At 38.9% G+C, this 23222-nt stretch overlaps 2 protein-coding genes across 12 annotated transcripts in view; both read left to right on the top strand.

Moving 5' to 3' along the window:
* Positions 1 to 9126, top strand: part of TLCD4 (TLC domain containing 4) — a 39885-nt gene extending 30759 nt beyond the window's left edge. For all 10 annotated transcript variants that reach the window (XM_030226620.2, XM_050977200.1, XM_030226616.2 and 7 more), the window contains one exon: positions 2789 to 9126. In XM_030226620.2, the coding sequence (XP_030082480.1) occupies positions 2789 to 3104 (316 nt within the window). In that variant the 3' untranslated portion in view covers positions 3105 to 9126. The remainder of the gene's footprint in view (positions 1 to 2788) is intronic.
* Positions 9127 to 13112: 3986 nt separating this feature from the next.
* LOC103814878 (holocytochrome c-type synthase) lies at positions 13113 to 19863 on the top strand. 2 transcript variants are annotated; one of them, XM_030226725.2, is made up of 7 exons: positions 13113 to 13199; positions 13629 to 13778; positions 14327 to 14475; positions 15066 to 15214; positions 16334 to 16453; positions 16990 to 17076; positions 17517 to 19863. In XM_030226725.2, exons 2-7 carry the CDS (start codon positions 13664 to 13666, stop codon positions 17713 to 17715), a joined length of 819 nt encoding a protein of 272 aa, XP_030082585.2. In that variant the 5' UTR covers positions 13113 to 13199; positions 13629 to 13663; the 3' UTR covers positions 17716 to 19863. The 2 variants fall into 2 exon arrangements, with proteins under 2 accessions (XP_030082585.2, XP_050833156.1); XM_050977199.1 differs by having other exon boundaries at positions 13183 to 13225.
* The last annotated feature ends 3359 nt before the right edge of the window (positions 19864 to 23222 follow it).

The raw sequence follows: 23222 nt of genomic DNA on the forward strand, positions 1-23222 counted from the left end.
TGCATATTAATATGTAGAATAATATACATGTATATTCTTTATTTGCCTTCAAAAATAGTTCTGCAAGTTATTTTGAGCACTTAACTATATCTGAAATGGTTAATCTTCACACCTGTGATTTAGACAAGAAAGGGGCTGAAGCTTCTCCTGCAGAGCTCAGAGCCTGCCCTGGCTGCAGGTTCAAGTGTTATTCCCTGATGTGCTGCTGTATCAGAAAAGGAGGCTGATAATGCCACGTCCTGCTGCAAGGGGAAAGCTGTCATTGGAGTTTCATGGTGCTGTGGGGAGGGTGGCCTGTCCCTTTACTCTGTAGCCTTCAGGCCACAGCTGGGGGTAGGATTTGCCCCACAAAGACCTCACCTCAGGTGAGGGGCTTTGGTACAGAGCAGGGCTGCACTCTTCTCTTCCTCCAGTTTTTTGCAAGGTAGGATGAGGACTTTCAGTGTATCAGATGCCTTTTTCTTAACCATGCTTTTTGGGGTGTATTTCTGGAAAAGCAAACAGATGCCACACTTGTAGAAGCAGTAAAGCAGATGTCTGATAAAGAAAGGATAAGGCAAATAGCAACTGTATTCCTCCTGCAGACAGGCTATTGCCCATTACTGCATTGTGACTGTAATGTCTGAAGTGTTTTATGACACTGTAGCATTCCTCAGAGCTCTTACAGGTAAAAAAGATTGTGCTGTGGGTCCCTTTGGAGCATCAGTTTGGTAAACTCGAACTCACAGGAGGACAGGCTGGGGTCATGGAGCTCTCCAGAGGCTGCTCTCCTCTGCCCCAGTGCAGTTCAGTGGGAGATACCAGTCTGTTGTAGCCTGTGCTCTGTGTGCACAGAGAAACTAAAGACTAAATAAACACTTCTTCAAACTTAATGAAAAAAGGGTTTATATTGATATTCATGTCCTAGTGAATGGCTGTTGTCCCAGCTTCTATCAAGATAGGATGTCATCCTGGGTTCATGTGGGTTCCTACACTGATGCTTACCTTTCAGACTGTGGCCTTAGAAAGAATTATGGTACGTCTAGCTATTAAAAGTAATTTATACTTTTAAAAGTAATTTTATACTTTAAAAATGCCCGTGGTGAGATTATGGGTCTTTGAATACTGACATTTAGCACTCTCTCAGAAAAGCAGAAATTGCTGCAGGAGATAATAAAGTCCCTTGCACTAAGAGATGTCATCTCATTAGTGCGTGATTTTTTTTCCATTAAATTTGAAGTGAATCAGACCCTTAAGACAGTAAGTAGGGGATAATGATAATGACTTACATTATGTTTCTTGTTTGCATTCTTTGTCTACCAAAAGAGCCCTTATTAAAATATAAAAAGATACTCTAATCTTAGAACTGTCTGTGTATTTCCTGTCTGTGTTGTTAGGGATCTCTAATTGGAGGTTGTCTCCATGCCAAGCATTTAGATCTTTTAATGTTAGTATCAGCATTTATGTAATTAATTCTGAACTGTGGCAGATAAAATTGTAATGGTAACTGTTATTTACAGACTTTTTTAAAATTTGCTGGGAAAGGGAAGTTCCTAAACAGGTGCCAGTTACCTATACTGGCACGTTGCAGTATGTTTGAAAACCATTTTTTTGCATTAAATTTTGATTCTGCATTGTATATATCATTGAAAGTAAGAGCTTTGATTGTTAATCTGACCAAACATGTCAGGTCTTTTTCTTCATGTCAGTAAGTGTTTCTATGGTGAGGCATCTTGCTTCCAGGCTGGACTGCCACCTCGAGTGCCTGGATTTTAATTGTCCTAGTTGCATGCTTAATGAATTTCTAGAATATTTCTGTTAGAGCTGGATGTCTGGAAAATCTTTTTAGTGTATTTATAATTACCTAGGTTGTAATCTGTAGGTAATTAAATTGAAAATTACTTTTAAAACCAGGTTTAAAACTGTTTTTTTGTTAAATCATTTTAGCCTTGTATCTTATTGGAAAAAACCTGATTATTTCATTCTCTTCCCCATCCCCCATTATGAATACAGTGATTTAAGTTATTTTGCTCTGGTCCCACCTGCCATTGCTGCACAAATTTTACTTGTTTATTCTGGTTTAAATGTGAATGACAAAGGATTAGACAAGTTTGTTGTTCGTTTCTCAACCCTGCGTGCTAGGCAATAGGTAAGTTATGCCTGTCTTCTATATCTAGGAATAAATATGAAAGAATTCTTTTTAAAAGACCATTTATGACCCAGCAGTAGATGGAGAGGCAGTTTTTAGATTTATCTTTTTTCACTGGTTAATGTTCCAAGTGGTGACACGATCAAGAGTTCACAATGTCTGGTTCTGAAAATATTCTGGTTTCGGGCTGAACAGAAGCAGTCAGAAAATCCCAATACAAGAAATTAGAGCTCTGTTTGCATTACCAAATCCATATGCAATTTTAGAAGTGCTTTCAGTGAGAGAATTTTAGCTGCTGTTGATATAAACTATAACAGCAAGTAATAAATATGTCTTTATGATTTTAAAATATAGTTTTATTATTGTCTATTACACAAGAGTCACTGAAATGCATATGGGTTGTCAGCTGGTTCACAATTCATATCGGGATTTTCTGTGTGTTATTCTGCAGTATACTGGATCTCATACACTGCTTAAGTGGTGGGGGAAAAGTGCAGCCAAGAAGGATTTGTAACTAAGCCAAGACAAAGTGCAATAATTTAGAAATTATAAAGGTAGAAACAATCAATACATGGTGAATTAAAAATAAACTTGAAGTAAAATAGTTTTTAATGAGATGGCTTCAAGTCTGCCTGGTATTTGTGAACACTTCTTTTGCAGGTGGTTTTTTGAAGTACTGGGATATCCCAAATCTTCAAAGGCCAACATCATCAATGGTGTGCTGATGACAGTTGTGTTCTTCGTGGTGAGGATTGCCGTCATGCCTGTGTATTACAGCCACGTCATCTCTTCCTTTGGAACAGAAGGCTTCCACAGATTAGGATTTGCAGCCCAGAGCGCCTGGATGATCTCAAGTGTTGTCTTGGATATTATGAATGTGATGTGGATGGTCAAAATTGCAAAAGGATGCTACAAGGTCATTTGTCTTATTGGACAGGAGGAAGCGAAAACTCATAGAAATGGAAAATCTGCCTAGAAATCATACATAAATGAAATTTCTGCTATGAAAATAATTTGGGTTCACTGAAACAGTGCACATTTCTGCCATGGAATGCTCCTATTATGGAAACAAGGTATTACCTCTGTACTGACCTTACTCTTTCCCTAGCCACACTGCCTGCACGCCCAGGGCCACGCTTTGCGGATCCTGTCCAGTGAGGAATAAAAGCAAAAGCTCACACGGATGAGCTCCACATGCCTGTTGTAAGCAGTTGCAAGCATCAGAAGTTAGAAAGGAGCAGACTGGTTACTGCTTACTGTCCACCAGTGTGTTCAAAGTGTTTCTCTCAGGTTTCTCTGATTAAAATGTTTTATAAATCCAGTGAATACTGACATATCTGTTTTTTTAGAAAATGAAAAATTCCCCGAACTCCTGATATGGTGCAATTTTCCAGGCACGTTTCTATGTTTTCTTCTAGGAATAACAATCAAGATTTCATTCTTGACAACTTTTTAATTTTTGCAAGAAAAGCTAAAAATTTGGCTTTGATTCTATGAAGTCTTTTACTGCTTTTTGTTCTGCCTTATATGAATGCAAACCATTTTGGGAAATTTTGAAATAATTTTATCTAAAATGCTGTATTATAAGACCACATGATATCTTAAGAGCTGTTAAAATTCTCCCATTGATGGGAAGTATTCCCATGAGCTGTCCTAGGTTACATACAATAGTACATCTTCTAAATTCCCCATGGAACATTTTTTGTAAGTTAATATGGTAGATGATGTGGAAATGGCATAGTTCTTACTGAAGTGCTCTTTCCTTTGCTGCTACTATCTTTGAGAAGTGCTGCAGTTCTTCTCAGAGTATTTTTAACCGTTGGCTATTTGGATTCAAAGTTTAATTGCAAAGATATAAAAATCTTCTGTATATGTGATGTGTAACTTTAAGTAATACTTTTTTCTTTTATCACAAAAATGACCTGTTTGATATGAATCGTTGAGGGTTTTTGTCACATTTTCCATGTTAATGAAGTCAGAAATCCGAGGTGTGACTAAGAACACTCTTGAATTAACTGTGCCAAACTCCTCTAAAACAGTACAGTAATTCTGTAGAAGGAACTGTTGACCTCTGTAGACGCAATTTTTTTTTTTTGTTTTAAACCACACATTTGTCAAGAGATACTCAGTTACTCTGTCTGTGAACTTGAAGGCTTGGAGGTCGTCAGAGAGGAACCTCACCATCTAGGAACAGTCCTAAATCTCATTTGTAATACAATTTGAGGAAATTCTGAGTTATGTTTTATTTAAAATTATTTTGAGAGCTATATTTGTGTAAATTTGTTTTACTTCTTTTATCCAGAATTGTGACTGATTAACTTCTGTTTTTTTTCCTTGGTGTAGGTGTGGTAAAAGTGTCCATTTTCACTGCGACTTCAGTGCACACCTGATTATTGTAGCAATCTGTTAAAGCAATTTATTTTTAAACTGAAAAGTAGCATATTTACCCTGTGTAGGGTGATTAGTCCTGTTCCCTCTGACAAAGCTGGGTGACATGAGCTCTCCCTCCATAGTCAGAGGTGTGAGTGCCCCGTGCAGTCCTCCCTGGTGAGGGACTAGGTCCTCCCCTCATCCAGAAATTGCAGGTAAGACCCAGGAGAACTGCATAGGCTGAAATGGCTCCCAACCAAGGCAGCTGCAATGAGTTTAGTTCCCCAGTTGAAATGCTGTCTGGGAGCATTGTTTGGACCTGTAAAATGCACTTTTGAAAGCCTAGTTCCATTGCTCTGCTTGGCAGGCTTTTTTCTAAGAGTTTCCCAATCCTGCCTTGTTGAGGGAGATAGCAAGGATTGCCAGTACTTGTGGGTTTGGATCCCATGGTTATTAACACTTCACAGCCCAAGGAGAAAAGATCTCTTTATGCCTTGGGAGAGTTAACAATTCATCTCTTGAGCTGTATGATCTGAGTGAGTGCAGTGCCTCGTTTGGGCACCAGTAAATCCACAGAGCTCAAAGCAATAGACTCTCTTTTATGCTCATTTGCAGAACATGGTATCTTTTAAAATGGGATTTTTACCCATTTTGCATACCTGATGCAAAATATTCTTTTCTTCACTTTTTACATCACTAGATCCCTGTGATTTATAGTTTTGTAAAAGCTTGTTCCTTTCTAAAATTGAGTAAATTCAAATGTTTTGGAGAAGTATGCTTGAAAATAGAAATCTGCTTTTCTTTTTAGGGAAGTAGAATGAAAAATTGATAAGATGATTTGGAGAAACTCGTAGGGTGATAATTAATGAAAAGTTTCTGAAATTTATAATTTCTTACATTGATTTAATATTTCAGTATTTTAAATATTTTGTTGTCAGTGGAGGCCATTCATTAAAATGGCCTACTTCTTCCACTTCTAGATTGACTTGTATTTGATAGGGAGAAAAAAAAGTAAGTCAAGCTATAACAAAACTGATGTTACAACGAGATTTAGGAACAAAAACAATCCAAAACTCTGCATACTACACTTTAGCCAACAGTCCAGGATTGAAGGGCAGTGGGATAATTCTTTTAGAACAGCTAGTATTTTGGATTGCTGCACAAAACTCGTGTAGATAAAAATCTATTTTGCAATGCATTAGCTCTAAATTTTATAATTTTTTAAAAGTTATTACAGTTATGTCCTGAGGCATCAGAAGAAAATTTTCTTATTGAAAAAACCTATTAACAGCTGTGGTTTCAGCAAAGACTTTAGTAAACAGGCAGCAAAGTTGTGATGTACTGAATACAGCAGTATGTAGGGCACTTTTTACCTGCCATTAAGAGCTTATAATACAGCAAATTAGATAGCTGTGGCACCCATTTTTTAACTGCACTTTATTAATTTTAAAAATGTGGTGAAATATTGATAAAATTTAATGTTGTAAGCTTGTGTCTTTGCTTTTTTTATGCAAAAAAGTAAATGCATGGTAATTAGCATCGTAACAAATGCTTTTGAATGTAATATCTTATTAGTGGCTTAAAGCTTCTCTTTTTAACAGATGCATTGTAAAAGCAGACTCTTGGCATGTCACCAGGTGTCTTTTCTTTGGGCATATCAAATGGAAGGAGAGACTCTTGTGAAAAATAGCTTGGTTTTCTTTTCTTTTCCATTCTTCAATACCAGGTGACAATAATGTGCTGATCATGGGACAGACTATTGGTACCAGTTAGGCTGTATGTAGAAATACACGTTTCCCTTTTTTATGGCTTTAATTTTTCATCAAAAGATGAGTAAATACCACTTTCAGAACTCTACAGGAGAATGGTAGGTAAGGTGTTCTGTAACTGATTCGTGGAATCAGTACTTGATGACAGGAAGTATACTTCAAATACTCATTTTCTCAGAGTGTTTCAGTGGATTTCAGTGGATGCTGTATGGGTTACTTGTGTGAATTCTTCAGTGGTAAGAATTACATCTCTGAAGCCTACTCTACTTCTATAAAGACATGCTATCTTGAGTCAGCTCCATAATTTAATAACTTAATTGCTTAAAAAATATAATCCGTTGAATAATGAAATATATGCACAGTAAGATGAGGGGGGCTGGCTTCATATATAAATTCTTAACAATTCCAAATTATGTACTAAAGTTTATTAAAAGTTAAATTAGTAACAGTGTTTGGAAGAGAATTACTTCCATCTTTGCTTCAAATATTGTGGGATAAGATTACTCATATTGCAGAACTAACAACCTAAGGGTAAAAGCCTACACGAGGGAGTAAATGCATTTAGGCAGCTTTAAAGAGGAGAGGAGGAGGAGACTGAGTGCACACCTAGAGATCCAGATGTCTTCCTACTGCTGTGGTTGGGACACCAGCAGACAGATACATAGCAGAAAGGTTTAGGTGTTTGTGTGTCTGTTTGCGATGGAAAATGAAATTTCATTCTTTAGAATTTTCAGGCTGTATAAAATGGAATACCAGTTGTTGATTATTGTATGAAGAGGTCTTTTTTTCATGACCTTGTGTGTGTTTAAGCATATGTATGTACAAGCTTTATGTAAAAGACCACTTAACAGAGAAGTCTGAAAATTTGTTTTGTGATGCTTCTGCTGAGCCAGTCAGGAAAATAAAGGGCTGCTTGACAATTACTCCAGCTTAGGGTCTGGTGTGCTGTTGGCTGCTGCTGAAAGCCATCAATGAAGCAAATAGAAAGGGACTAGAATTTTCAGCTGAAAAAGTGCAAGTGTAGAAGACTTTGAAAACTATTGCAAGCCCCTTTCATATTTTAATACCCTACTGTACAACACCATTATCTGGCTACAAGGAACTCCATGAGGGAAAGTTTGTTCCTGGTCAGATTTCTCTGTCTATGGAATACAGGCAGAAAAAGAACGGTACTTCATTGCTGATACCCTGATTGATGGCAGCCAGATGGAAATAGTGACAATATTTGTGAACTTTTAACCTTCATCCAAACCTGGATAAAATCTCTGTTAGGTGAAGTTCTTAGGATTTTCTGAAAGCAACTTGAAAGATGTTTTTATGGCAGAGAAGATGAAATACGTGCTGCCTGGGTTGTTTAGAGATCTGGGATAAAGCATCAAGTCATACTTTTAGATGGTAACACTTGGTAAAGTTTCTTATCCATTTAAAATTCCTACTAGCTACCTCCTTTCAAAGTCTTGTTCTATTTATAATAACCAAGCACTTTATAGCTCAGTAAAGAATGGAAGGTAGCTCTGAAGACTAAATCATATTGTTTGGTATAAGAAATATTTTGGCAAAATTTCTTCTGAGAACAGTTTCATTGTGTGATGTCCTGCACTGAGAGGGCATCTGTTTAGTACGAAGTATATACATTTTAAACCTAGTTGTGAGTAAAAGAAGTGTCTGTAAGAGAGTGAAGTACAAAGAGATCAGCATGGCTTGGTATCAACCACATAATGATTCAGTGTGCTATTGATAACTTCCTACTTACTGAAATTGAAAATATAAAAGCAAATAAAATATTCTGTATTGTATCTTTAATCTATGTGTGGGATGTCAAACATTGTGCTTGTCTTGTGGACAGGACATGCTTTTATGAGCCTATAAATATTTAAGTATATGAGAATCTGCACCCAAATGGAACATGTTGCATGTACATTGTCTTCTAAGTTTTTAAATTTTGGTATTTTTAAAAATTTGCTAGGTTTGAAAGCAACATTTAAATATGAATACTAAGCTGTAATACAGAATACAAAATTTAGAATGCAATGTGGTTTTGTTTATAGTAATCCTATTCCAGTTTCACAAGAAACATCAGATCATAGGGGGAAGGGAGGAAAAGGGCTAGTCATGAGCTCGGCTATATAATTTGCACACTTAATATGCACACATCCAAATGTCCTGGATTTGTTTCTAGCATGCATTTACCAAACAGTGTTTTCTTCAGTATTGACAGATACCTATTTATGTAGAATAAGCACAGCTAACCTGTTACAAAATCAAATTACAAAACCTGTTTGGAACAAATGAGTTACGAGTTAGGCATAAGTAATGGAGCTGTAATTCGAAAATGTTTATATAATCTATCTAAGAAGACACTTGATGAGTTTATCTAAGTTATGTGCAGAGCAAGGATGAAAACTGTAGATTCTGCTAGACTGATTTCTGGTAAATTTTGACAATCTGTTTTGCAGTAAATTCTAATACTGTCACAAAATGTTAGGATCACATTATTAAATTCAACTAGTAATGTGACCTGATTGGAGTAGCAATCCTTATCATGGCACAAGAACTTAAACATGCAATATAACAATTCTGAAGATTGGTGATAAAAGTAATCCATCATAGCAAAGTGAATTATTAAGTATTATGGGTTTATATTTACTTTCTATTACAAGAAAGAATCTAAATTATTTTGTTAGCATTTCAGTGATATTGTAAAGCATTTCTGTATTTTGTTTGAACAGTTTAGGAGCTTGCATAAAATTATATTGGCTGATTTTTTTTTCCCTTTGATATATGCAATAATGTCAATAAGCAATAAATTGCATGTTGTATGCAAATTATTGGTACATCATAATAAAGGAAAGGAACACAGCTTCTTATTTTGTGAATTTTTCTTTCTTAATATGGTAAGAGCTCATGTATGTACAATGAGTACATCATGAAAGAACAGTTTTGGGGGGGGTTCAATTCTGAAACAACTGGCTTTTATGGTATCTTGAGATTTCATGCTGTATCTTACTTATTTTAAAGAAGGTGGAGATGGATGTATGAGGTCTGAGCCCCACTGTTGCTCAGGTGGCTGGAATTTTGAATGCTGAAATTCTATGTAGGATATCACTGAGGCCAGGAATGTAACTTAAACTATAAATTTGTATATTGGGGGATTTTATATGATGTAAATTTGTGTATTGGGGAAGAACTTTTGGATTGGATAGTATAATTCTATTGCATTGTCTTGCAATACCACATGTGTCAGGGCATAGACTGGACAGTTTTCTGAAGGCTCTGGGGATAAAGAGCTGCTGTTGACAGCACATTATAAATATGATGCACTACACAGTCCCTTACTGAATACTAAAATGGCAATTAAGTTCCTCAGTATGGCAATTCCTAGGTTCTATATGTGCATGGAAGCATGAATTGTGTGGTAAAGCCCACAGGTTTCCTTGAGCATCCCTAGAGATTGCTGCTATTTTATATCTTAACCACTGGCTTCCAAGCACAGGTTTCTTTGGGTTTTCTTGTGTTATGCAGTGGTTAAATTGCTGGAAGAAAACACAAAGCAGTCCAGTGTTTTTACTTTTTTTCCTTTCATTTTTTGAAGGGTATTTAGTTGCATTTGTAAATTATATACTTAAGATACTAATTTTACACTGCTAGTGTAGTAAACTACTCATTAACTAATGGGTCTGTTAGAAAGTGAGTGGGAGTTTCTGGGAACAGATGTTGTTTGGGGTCAGATGCTATATAGGTCAGATTTCCAACTGCTTGAGAAAGGAAAATGGGGCTTGGTAGGAGGCTTTTGTATTGATACTAGGCAGCTTTTAACACTGAATAGTGGGAAGGAAGGACTGAGTACGCTGGGAACAAGGCATGCCTTTCAGTGAGCCATTCTTAAACTGATGCATTCAACAAATCTTGCTTAAAGTGTGAGAAACATTAGCTCTCCCTAAGATGTAGGATATAGGAAGTATTTTTTTATATCCACTTCTTTGTCATATTTGAATGCCCAGGTGCTTTTCATTTTCTCCCCAAATTTTTTATTACTCTTTGTATTCTTGCTGAAAACTTTGGTTTCTCTCCTCATATTGGTGTGATAATTTTGCACTAAGATTAAAAAAAAAAAGTTCAATCTTTGTAATGGATATCTGTCATATTTTAGAAGGTGGGGTACTGTGGTGTCTTCTTTTGCTCTGCTTTTCTGGAGTTCACAGTGCAATATACCTTTGGGTAGACTCTGCTTCATTGAGATTGGGACCTTGGTGTTCTTTGTAAAGAAGCCTTTACATTGAGTAAAAAAATTTTTGCTTCTTGGCTCGTCTTACAGAGGATGAAAACTATTATCTATACAATGACTAATAGTGCAGTTGTTGCTTCTGCTGGAGAGTGATGGTGGAAGCAGGGGGATGGCATGCTGTCATCTACAGCATTACGTACTTGGAGAGGAAGGAGTGGAAGCAATTTTCCATTTGAGAACATCCAAGAAGAAAATCTGTTTTACCGTAGAGTCCTTCTGCCATTGACTTGAAATATTTAGAAGCAGAGATTTCAGTTGCTCTGTGGGAGGATCTTATTAAACAGTGTGGTTAAGTGAAGGCAGTGACAGAATGGGTGCCTTGTGGCTGTTCAGCCTGGAGAAGAGAAGGCTCTGGGACACTCTAGAGCCCCTTCCAGCATGTAAAGGGGCTACAAAAGAGCTGGAGAGGGACCTTTTACAGAGGCATGTAGTGATAGGACAAGGGGGAATGGCTTTAAACTGAAAGAGGGCAGGTTTAGATTGGATGTTGGGAAGAAATTTGTCCCTGTGAGAGTGGTAAGACACTGGAACAGGTTGCCCAGTGAAGCTGTGGATGCCCTTGTTCAAGGCCAGGTTGGATGAGGCTTAGAGCTACCTGGGGTAGGTATCAGGAAAATTAATCCACAAACACCAGAGTTTGTGGTTTATGTCCAAAAAGGAGACAGAGTAGTCCTGTAACTTTATTCAAATAAAAGGAGAGGTCATGGGGCATTCCCATGGGGTCTCTCAAAATTTTTAGGGGACACAGCCTCCTTTTAATCCTTATTTCCCAGCTGCATTTTCCCTCTCTCTTTCCCCATTGGCTGAGGTACTTCAGAGGTACAGACTCCCTGAAACACCTAATAGCCCCTACCCCGTTTTTCTTTTTCCTTGTGTCTCTGTTCTTTTTCTCTAAATCCAGAGATTTAGCACAGTTTTGGGTGAGTAGCAGACTGGGTCAATTAGTGGAATTCCTATGGAATTTGTGGTTCCCCCCGCTGCTATTTTCACCTCTGTATCTGGCCATATCTACCATCAGGCCCACAGTTTGTTTGTAAAGACACCTCCTTCTCATTCCTTTCATGGGGGAAAGTGTTCCTGCCTATGGCACAGGGGTTGGAATGAGAGGATCTTTAAAAGATGCCTAAACTGGGAAATGATGGAGGCAATCAGAATGTTTTCCAGGGCATATAGTAGAGATTCAGTTACCGGCATAATGCTAAATTTCTATCTTAAGGTTCTCAATGTGCTGTGCTAATAATTCCTGCATGTAGAAGGGGTAGAAAATAATTTCCTCTTAAGTAATCAAGACTATAAAAGGGCAAAAATGACTGAAAGGATGAATATTTGGTATTGCTTTATACTTGTATTTTTATTTAATGTTCACACTGAATGGCAGTATCCTTGTTAATAAGAAAGATCCTACTTTGAAAGATGGCATGTAAAAGTTATCTTAAAAGCACACTTGAGAAGAATACATAAAAGCTTTTTAATCGGGTAGTTATATATTTTGAAATACTGCTGCTTAGAACTATTTCAGTGTGGTTTAGAATTTGTCTTTTTTGAAAGAAATGGGAGACAATTAGTCATTTCTGTATGTACGTACACCCTTCTTCCGCATATGAATTTGGATTTTCTTCATCCTAAGCTACTATAATAACTATGTCACTTGAAGATTAAATTCTTTTCTCTTTTAGTTCTATTTTTAATTGTTACAATGAAATAGAATATTTGGGGAAAAACTATGGTTATTTTTAAAATCAGTTCTAATTGTTATACATTCATAATGAATGTTTCTCGGCTCCCCACCTGCTTTTTGCACTTGACAGCCTCTTTAGAGTCCACGCGGTGGGAGGAACATTGAAATAGTCCTGTGGGCTTTGTACCTACTGTTCCAGCCAGGTCCTAGCGCTTGTTGGTCAAAAGGGGATGCGATGAAGGCGTGCTCCGGGCTCTGATGCACAGTGAGCTCCATCTTCTGTGTGTTACGCACGGTACTTCACACATACAGATAAAAGGCATCTTCTGGCTTGGAAGTAAGACAGTGTGCTTAGGAAATCTTAAAAGAGCTGTGATACTTTCCTTGGCTCGTTGATGTTTAAAAATAATCTTAAGTAACTTTACTATCTCCGCAAGTTTAATACTAAAATGATAGACCTTTACGGTATCGGTGCTGCTAGTACATTGTGGGTTCCTTCTATACGTAAGCACTTATTTGCGGTTGTAAGGGGCAATGTTTTCACAAATCGTTACCCCTTACAGCCACGAGGTACGAGCACACGTAGCTCGCTAGCGCAGCTGCCGGGGCTTCCCGCGAGCCTCGGCCGGCACCGTTGGCTGCCGTTGGCAAGTTTACACCCAGCTCCTGTCCCTGCCCTGCGCCGCTCCCGGGCCGCCAGGCCTGGGCAGCCGTGCGCTGGGCGAGAGCTCAGCCCCGGGGCCGGCGGGGACCCAGCCCTGTGCAGCCCTGTGCCCGGCGGCGTGAGAGGACCCGCTCCCGAGCGGGGACCCGCTCCCGTGCCCGCCCCGCTCCCACAGCCCCGGCGTCGGGCGGGGACGGGCCCCGTGCCCGCCCCTCGCCGGCGGGCGCAGGCGTGCAGCGGAGCCGCGTTCTCGCGAGGCGCTCGCGGCCGCCGCGGAGTGAGCCGGGCCGGGCAGGGCCGGCGAGGTGAGGAGAGGAGGAAGAGGAGGAGGGTGCGGAGGATGTGCGGGGCAGCGGCGGGGCAGCGGCAGCTCTGGGCTCCGCGGCGCTGGGAGGCGGGCGCTGTGGCGGCCGGGCCGCGCGGGGGGCGGGCCTGCCCTGACCTTGCGGGTCGGTCGCGGCGGGGGCCGGGCCGGGCCGCGCCGGTGGGAGCCGCTGTCCTTCACGGCCTGCGGGCACAGCCCCGACGGGGACCGCGAGGAGAGCCTGGGCAGCAGCTCAGGGCAGCCCTGCTAGGGGCTTGGGTTTTTGTTTGGGCTGGAAGCTTGTTACTTAACTCGATTTTTCAAATAATTTTTAAACTTGAGGTGCAGCAATGCACCTGCACTTGGCGTTCACCTTAATAAATAGCCAGTGTAGTTTTGTGTTACGAATGTTTGCTTTCTCTTTTTTTAGAAATTTGATCTTAAAAGGCCCGGTGTGCAGAGGCCATGGGTTTGTCAGCGTCCTCCCCGGCTGCCACAGAGCCGTCACCAAATGCATCCAGGCAATACCAGACGGCCTCTCCACCTTCCGAATGTCCCATGCATCAAGAAAAAATGAGCGGTAATCATTCTTCAAACCTAAATGAGCTAAACTCCACATTAAAACAAGACTGAAAAATCTTGGCGGGGGAGGGAGAAATTCTTCAAATAAACTCGAGGTTTTTGTTCAATAAAAGTCATTCTCAAGTAAATTTTCCTTAGGAGGAGTGTGCAAGCTGCTTTGTTTGTAGAGACAGGAGGTGCTTACTGTGGAAGCAGTGGGTCACTTTCACTTGTGGAAGAGATGAATGCCTGGAGAAGGACATAGCTCTTCTCTTGACTCAGTCAATGCACTGGGTCAGCTTCCCTGAGGAAGTCTTAGTACAAACAGTTCAGTATTGGGACCAGGATGGGGCTAGGAAATGAGCATTCAGAGACTACACAGGAAATTTAGATCTTATAATGATTTTGGGTCCTGAAATGCAGGAAAGAGCAGTTAAAACTGTTGAAAAGCTCAGAAGAAATAGTGAAATACCCACTTGCATTTACATGAGCCTTCAATGAACTTTTCCATTTCATGTATTAGAGTTTTCATCTTGTAGCAAAATATGTTCTGCTGTTGTGTTTAAGGTTGTCCAATGCACATGAAGACTGCTGATCACAGACCTGAGAACACAGATGATGTTCCTGCACATCAAGAAAGAGCTTATGAGTTTGTAGCATGTCCTGTGAAGTCTGGTGCAGCTCAAATGACAGATGACATAGATCCCAGCAATATGGTAACTTTTGCTTGCTTCACATGTTTTCTTTAATCTTCTTTCTTCTGAAGTATTATACCCAAAAATGTAAACAGTGTTACTGTGTAAGCTGGAAACTCTGGGAAATAACATGATTTGTTTTATTTTTAAGACTGCTTTGTCTCCTTTTTGTACAAATTTTTATTTAAAAACAAGTCACATCTTATTTAACATTGTATTAAAACTTACATCTCTGGTGGTTTTCCTGTTTTTATATATCTTTTGCTCTCTACAACTAGTTACATCAATATTTTTTTATGATGCATTGTGTGATTCTAGTTTCTATGTAATAGCAGTATGGTTGAGTTCAGATTAGCATCTCCAAGATTTCCTCTGACTTACAAAAAGCTTTGCTCTTTTGAAAATTGAAGTTTAGGCAGAAGGCTTTCCTGTAGTCTCCTGATGACAAACTTTTGCAAAGAGTTCTGCTGCAAAAAAAGATAATTTTGGTGGAATTAAGTAAAGGCTTATCTTTGCAGGAGTTGATTGATCGTGCTTTGATTTTTCTCAAACACTGTAACTTACCAAAATGCTAATACTCTGGTTTGTTGTTGGTTCTCCTGGTTCTCTAGATGCCTCCTCCCAATCAGCAGCCATCTCCAGGTCAACCATTTCCATTGTCAACTGTTAGAGAAGAATCTTCCATTCCTAGAGCACATTCTGACAAGAAATGGGTCTATCCTTCAGAGCAAATGTTCTGGAATGCTATGCTGAGAAAAGGGTAAATACACTGTGAGCTGTCAGATATGTCTGTGAGCCTGGAATTCATGAACTAGTATCATTAGTTATTGTTCTCCTTTTTTTTTTTTTTTTTTTTTGAGAGTTTGTGGATTTTAACCAGTAAAGTAGCTCTTAAAAAAAAAGAACTATTATTATAACATCTTTATATTTTAAAAGGTGAGTTGGTCTCAAAAGCCATGTGTCTTCTAGTGATCAGAAGGATGGTAAAAAATGTCAAGCAACTGCTACTGGCTCAGAAGATTTTCTTAAAAGTCCATGCACAGCTGTAGAGTTTGCATTACTGCAGTCATGCCAGCTGCATGGTTGCCAGTTGGTTTCTTGCTAATGCTGTGAAATGACAGTAGAAGTTCTATGTGAAAACATCTAACTTTGCAGAATTTCTAAAACTGGGGAAATTTGCAAGTAGATATTTTTGGTATTTGCAAAAATTTAGTATGGACAAGACTAAAAATCCTCCTTGTGATGATGTTTCCTTGTACTTTTGTGATGATTTGTTTATCATTCTCTAACAGGTGAACTTTACAGGCAGTTTACTTTTGGAGCAGTAGTAATTCTTTTTTCTACATGTCAGTATGGTTCATAACACAATATGACATAAGCAGCCTGTATGGAACATACAAGTTTGGCTCCTGTAAACACTGAAATGTGTTAATGTTATGCCGGTTGAAAAGGAAGCACACATGCAGTCAAAATGCAGTGTCAGGAGAGATGGAAAGTATTTCTAAATGTTTGCAAAATTTATTGAATACAGGACTTCTGTGCATTAGGAATGCAAGTGGGATTTTTCCTAAGCATTTTTAATGAGTACTGTTGATGTGGTGATGTTTGCACACTCTGATAACTTTCTGATCCAGTTAAGCTGTTAATTTGACTATGTAGAATTTGTGAATCTCTGTGATGATACGTTGGATAACCACATTTCTGCACAGAAAATGAAGTGGTTCTCAAGATCTGCTTAAGCAGATGAGCCAGAAGTTTGCATACTTGTCTTGTGTCTTGCATACAGCCTTAAATCTCGATTCAAAAGTTGATCAGATAAAGCTAGGAAGGTAGTTATTCTGTAATGTTTATAAACTGTTTTCAAGTTCTTATTTTTTAGGTGGAGGTGGAAAGATGATGACATAACAAGTGAAGACATGACCAACATTATTAAGATTCATAATCAAAATAATGAGCAAGCTTGGAAGGAGATTTTGAAGTGGGAAGCTCTACATGCTATGTACGTACCTGTGAAATGTGACATATGGAATGTTTGTTATGACAAAGGTATGAGTTGTAAACTTAGGTTAGCATGATTGCTGTAAAGCAGACTGTCACTTTTTAGATCAGCATAGTCCCTGTTCCTGTAAGACACAGACCTAGTTAAGCATTTGGTATTATAAATTTTTTGTCTGAAATTCCATGATTGTTTTTACACAGTAGTTTGGATTATGGTTTTCTATTCTTTAATCTATTAAATCTGTGGATTAGATTTGCAGAGAACTGTTTTGTTGACAAATTAGAACAATGGTATGGAGCATATCAGGGATACTTTATCATACCAGCAGTAAGTGCTGACAGAAACTGGGTGACTTTTCAAAGCTTTAAAAAAAGGGAAAAAAAGCTGGGTTATATCACTTGTAATTAATTTTTTACTGTTGCTTTCTTCTACTCAGTTTCTCTGTTGCTAAAACAAATTACCGTAGTGGTTTAATCACTGAAAATAAGGCTGTGTTAACAGGTGAAAACTGTTCTCCTTTCTAATTGTGTGCACAGGGAATGTCCATGTGGGCCATCACTGATGCGGTTTGGAGGCAAAGCAAAGGAGTACTCACCAAGAGCCAGAATACGTTCATGGATGGGGTATGTGGGCAGGGAAAAAGGTCTTCTCAGAAAAAAGGTCTCTTGCCTCCCATAGTCTTTTTTTGACTATTTTTGACTTTTTTTTGAATGTTTCTCGGCTCCCCACTTGCTTTTTGCACTTGACAGCCTCTTCAGAGTCCACATGGTGGGATGAACATTGAAATAGTCCTGTGGGGCTTGTACCTACTGTTACAGCGGTTACTGCATAGCCAGCTCTTAGCACTTGGTGGTCAAAAAGGGAGGCTGGAGAAATGTGCCTGAAAACATGGTGTGGAATTAATTGAAGGATGTTTCATAACTGGTATTGCAAGTTAGAATTGCCAGAAGATAGAAGTACTAGTGGGACCTTAATGGACAAATAAACCTTGACTTGGACTCCCTCTCCTAGGTTCATAGTATGCATTAAAATACCTCCATGGGCCGTTCCCTGTCCTCTCCAGGTACGAGCTGCCCTTTGACCGGCACGACTGGATCGTTGACCGCTGTGGGAAGGAGGTGCGCTACGTTATCGATTACTACGACGGCGGAGCGGTGGACAAGAACTACCAGTTCACCATCCTGGACGTGCGCCCTGCGCTGGACTCGCTCTCGGCCGTCTGGGACAGAGTGAAGGTGGCCTGGTGGCGCTGGACTTCCTAACTGCTCCTGTGGTGTGTACCCGACAATAACCACTTTCCTCCTAGACAATGGACGTGTCAATATCAGGACTTGAGATAGAAGTTCACTGCAGCTGTTGTTGCTTTCATCATCGCCACTCTTCTTTGGGGATGGGAAGGGAGGACAGGGAAATCTCTCCTTAACTACACCAATGCTTTGTGGTGTTTCAAATGGAACAATAAAGTTACAGTGGCAAAAACACGGATCTTTAGTTTTCTTAAGAACTGGGAAGCCTTTCTTACTTTGTCTCAGATTCTGCATAAGCTCGCCTTCTTTTCATTTAGTGACTTCAGTGGTGCTCCAAATACATTGCAATTCTGATTTTGACTGGAGTTTTGAGTATTACTTGATTGTTGAAAACTGGAAATTTCATAAAATATTTCACATATTTAAAGAATTTGGATACTTCCATGATGAATAAAGGGTAAAAGTTCTGGAGTCTTTCAAATTACATGTTTTATTTACATAATAAAACCATGTATTTGTTTTCACACAGACATTTTACCTATTCAAATACACACTTCCTCAGAAAACTTTAGTTAATCAGGAGTTGTAGTGTGGTATGAGTATTTTAAAGGTGTATTATGCAGAAAAGGAGAATATACTCATGCCTTAATCTGCAATTTTTCTTTGAACCGAAGAACACCGTTAGAAGCAGGAAATGAGTATCACTTTTAAAGTAGCATTTCTAAAAGGACAAAATTGATATTTAATGGCTATTTATTTGAATATTTAAAAAATGGTTTTCTGAGTAAGGAAATATATTATTACAGTATTTTCATATCCGTAATGTGTGTCATGTTATGAATTCAGGACAGAGCTAAGCCTTACTTAAAGAACCTCCCGCAGTGCATCTGCATTTGGCATCCTGGCTGCATTAATGAAAGCATGTTTTTTTTATATAATAAGGAATTGCACAGGGGGTGTGACTACACAGCCACACAGTGAGTATAGTGAGGTGTATTACAGGTACATAACTGGGCTAAAAGGGTGTCAGAAGTGCCAAGGGAGGAGGTTGACTGGAGTGTTTTCTGAGGGCGATGCATGGCGTAAAGATTTGACTGTTGTCTGTTCTTAGTAAGGGAAACTAACTTTTTAAAGTCTTCCACTGTAATAGCTTTAAGTTTGCATGACCCAGTAAGTTTCAGGTGCTGGGCAAAACATTTGGGAATGCAAAAGAGTGAGAGAATAGCACATTGTAGCTTCTCAAATGGGAGAAGCTGCCTTCTTGAAACTCCCCAACCTTAATGGGAAAGTAGCTGTACATTTCATTTTCTGAAAGTGGCCTGTGTTTAACTGACATTGGAACTTTCCCTTTTCCCTTTTCCCTTTCCCTTCCTTTTTTCTTTTGATAAGAAGCCCCTCTTAATGTTTCAGGAAAGTCACTTCCCATGTAGAGAAAAATTAGTCAGGGAAGCTTTCCTAATTTAGAATTCTAATGACCACAAATATTTCCCACTTCAGAGACAACTGTTGTGCGTGGTAGGAATAAATATTATCCAAAATCCTAAGAGGAAAACCATGCTCTTACCCATATGCACTTTGCTTATTCTTTTTTCACCTTTTCAGTGATAGATATATACATATTTATATATAAATGATAAACAGGAAATATAAAAATTCCATCTAAATAGGCAATATAGGGATGAGAAAAATGAAAAGAGAGTTTGTATGAAGCAAATGAAGGAACTGACTCATGAAGGAACTGCTCTGTTCTAACAGTAAAGATTGAGGTGGGAACCCACCCACCTCTTTCTGGGGTGGTGGGTTTTTTTCCTATGGGATTAGTTTGGTAGTTGTTGGTTTATGTATTTGGTAACTTGCTACACTGAGGATTCTGTATTTCTCATAACTAAATACAGAAAGGCTAAACCACCGTAGGGAGTACTTCAGAAGCTTCAAAAGCTCGAGTTTGCTTTGTTGATTTTGGCAGTGTGATGTTCAGAGTGTGGAAATTGTAATTGCTGCTAAATCTGGGGAAACTGTCACAAGCCACTTCATGTGTTTAATGTCTCCTGTTACGTTCCATCTACCACAGATTCAAAATTGTGCTTTTCTGTGCTACTGTTAATGAAATGTACTACTTTGTCATCAAATTTAAAGGAGAATCAATAAATATACTTTTCTTAACTTTGGTATTTGGTGGTCATGCTTTTAGCTGTAAGAATTATTAAAATGAGCTTTTATATGTGTCATATGAGATTCTAGTCTGTTACAACTAAAATCTTGCTATAGAGTATATATTTGATATTGTTACTGTGTATTGTATGTTACTACAACTTAACTATTGTCACAAAAAAAAATCCCAGAAGACTAAATGAAAATAATTTCTACAAGCAGTAATACTTAAGAAAGTAAATGGAGTTTTCTTCTTTAGGCTTGGGTTTCTTGATGCATGATGCATAGATGTTAGAATTAAAATTATAATTCCAATGTAAATTTGAAAAATGGTGATTTAAATTGGGCTTTTTTTAATCCTTAGGAAGGATGTTTTAATTAAAAAAAACTATTGTTCACGCTATATTGAAAGAAATGTGTGTATATGCATAAATAAATACATTGATATGCTTTCTTTGTAAGTATAGGAAGGTATGGAGAGTTCTTGGAGCCCAAGAAAGTGAAGAAGTATCCTGATCAAGTCCTTTCAGGGAATTCTGCAATGACATTGGGTTCCCAGTCATGGTCAGGCTGAAACAGAATTTTGGAACCCATCTCAAACTAAGGTTAAGCTTGTGCACATTCCAAAGGGAAAATGCAGACACTCACTGAAGAAAAGCTGCTTCTATAATTAGTTCTGTATTTAGGTATCTGAAGTTCCTCTGTGTTCTGCTTTACTGTATCAAAGCCCTGCTTGACCTATTATGTTTGACTCTTGCAGATGAAACAAGTTAGGGGTGCCCTCCTGGCCTGCCCTGAAGATGTGTGCTTAAGAATGTCAGTGCCCAGAAACTGCACTCTCTGGGACTGGTGGAAAAGGACTCCAGCATAACATTCCCAGCTGTAATCACATGCAGTCAGGAGTGGTACTGGCCTTGATTTCCCGGAGCAGGAAGCCATTCTGCATTCAGGTACGGGTTTTGGCCACTTGTGGTTGTGTCGCTTCAGGCTGCAGCAGCTCCCCTGCACTGGGGTGCCTGGCACTGCTGCCACTCTACAGGGGCACCAGGCTGGCCTGCTCTGCCTCCAACACCCGCCCTGCTCAGTCACGAGGGACCAGCTCTCTGCTCTTCTGCAGTTTGTCCTGTTAGTATCTGGCCAACAGGAGTGCTCTGTAACTGGGGAGTAATTCAGAGGCTGATCTTTCTCAGATGCCTGGAGTTCCTGTCTCTCTTGAGTCATCCTGCGTTTTGCTCTTGGAGGCAGTTTGGAAGGGGGAGCTGTAGCTCTTCTGTCTCTCATTTATTTTTTTTTTCCCTGTCCCCTAGAAACACCTTTGCTCCTTCCTTTCATACTATGCTCATGGTCCTAGCTGCAATCCCTCTAAGAATTTTTCAGCTAAGCCTTAAAATTTCTGCCCTGCTTTGCTGTAAAAGAGAGACTGTGTTGCTGTAGGATAGTTGTGTCCATTCTTGATTATTGCTACTTTCTACTGCCAGAGTAAAGTGTTCTGGATCACCACTTTCGAATTGTGAGGTGGAAGAGGCATGCTAGTTTAGTGTGAAATTTTGTCTAGTGTTTACATAATTTATTTACCATCAGGACTTTCATGTGCTCTGTAAATTTGAAGTCTCAAATGTGCTGATGAATACTGTTCTGCACTCTCTCAGTGCTCTGAAAATGGTCATAAATACTCTGTCATCTTATGCACTCCCATTGTGTTTGTTCCACTCTTGTATCCAAGTGTGGGGGAAGAGGAGCTAATGTGCCAAATTGCAAGAGATGAAGGCAGGTACATTGCTGTAGCTCAGCAGCTAAAAATGAACTGCCAGACTAAGAAGCACTTCCTAATATTTGGATGCCAGTCTAAGAAGCACTTCCTAATATTTGGACTTCTACTAAAGTTTGTTTTTGATAGAGGGTAGAAATGCCTCTTTCAGAGACATCACTTTTTAAAGACATCTGTTCCCAGCACTTACTAAATGATAGGGTATGCTAATTCTCTGTATCCTTTGCTTACACCTGGAGGAGAATCCATGTAGTAAGGTTCCACAAGCCAATGTACTGGATGTGGCAGCTGAATGTTTTAAGGATAGATGCTAGATGTGCTTATTTCTTCAGTATCATACCCTTCCCTACCCACAAATACCTTTACATATGTTATTTTAAAAAATGCACAGGATTGCTAGCTTTTTATAAATTTTTAGTAGGCAATTTCCTGCATTTTTAATCTCACTGAAAGAAAATGTATTCTGTTTATCATTCCACCTCTGTACAAGGTAAATTGCATGCAAAGATCTTTATGCAGTGAATCAAGTAAGTATTGATTCTCTCATCAATGGAATCTATGGTCATATTAGACATGTCAGGTCATAAAAAGCAACCAGTTTAGTTTGCATTAGATGGCTAATCACTTTTATGTGCTTCTCCTTCAAGAAAAAAACGGCTTGTCAAACTCCTTAAGGAAGAATCTTATATTCTTCTATGAATGTGACAGTTACATCCATTTGGTCTTACTACTTGTACATCACATTGCATAGAAACTTCTGGGCAGAGGACTGGACTCCAGACCCTGTAATGGGGCCTTGGCAACGTGTGAAATGACACGTTATTACCAGGGAGCCACGGATTCTGATGGCAGCTCCCCCAATATGGGTCTGCCTATCTGCAGTGTGGGTACATACTTTTGACTGGAGTCAGAATGAATCCAATTTTCAAAGGATTATGTAAATTTATTGGAAGTATTGGGATAGTTATCAGGCTTCATTAAGAAAATTTAAAAGATTAGATTATTTCTTTTGCTGACGTTAGTTGGGACCATGGCCTCTCTCATAAAATAAAAACTATCACATTTGTTTTCTACATATTATGAGAAAAAAAAAAGACTGTCACGTTTTTTGTTTTCCAATGTTATGCCAATTTTGTGGTAACTACAGAAAGTTTTAGCTATTTTGCTAACATGCTGCTGTTCTTGCCTCCAGCTTCTGAAGACTATGACCCCATAAACCTCCTGTCTGCAGAGATAGCTAATGCTTTAATTGATCATTAGTACACTTTCAAAATGAGTTCAAAATCTGCCAAAAGATTAAGTGTCTCAGGGAATTGACTGAGAGCAGTTTGATGCATGGAGGATAAATGCAAGTGCCTTTAAAAAGCACTGCTAGATCACAAATCCTTGAAAAACTTGCTTCTAAAAAACCTACAAGGAAAAGTAATAGCAAAGGTTTTTCCTCTGCTTTGTTTTTTCCTCAAATTAAGTATTTTTTAATATATCAATGAGAATTTGTTGCTTCATTTCCAAGAACTGAAAAGCAAAACCTCATGAAAATGCTGAATTTAACCTTACAGCAAACCATGCAATTTTTGGCAGCTTTAATTTGCAATGTAAATTT

The sequence above is a fragment of the Serinus canaria genome, chromosome 8, assembly GCF_022539315.1.
Source record: "Serinus canaria isolate serCan28SL12 chromosome 8, serCan2020, whole genome shotgun sequence".
Taxonomy (NCBI): domain Eukaryota; kingdom Metazoa; phylum Chordata; class Aves; order Passeriformes; family Fringillidae; genus Serinus; species Serinus canaria.

Coding starts and splice junctions, on each gene's coding strand:
- LOC103814878 (XM_030226725.2), top strand. CDS start 13,664: ATGGGTTTGTCAGCGTCCTCCCCGGCTGCCACAGAGCCGTCACCAAAT. Junction 15,215..16,333: donor AATGCTATGCTGAGAAAAGG/GTAAATACACTG, acceptor CTTATTTTTTAG/GTGGAGGTGGAAAGATGATG. Junction 17,077..17,516: donor AGAATACGTTCATGGATGGG/GTATGTGGGCAG, acceptor TGTCCTCTCCAG/GTACGAGCTGCCCTTTGACC.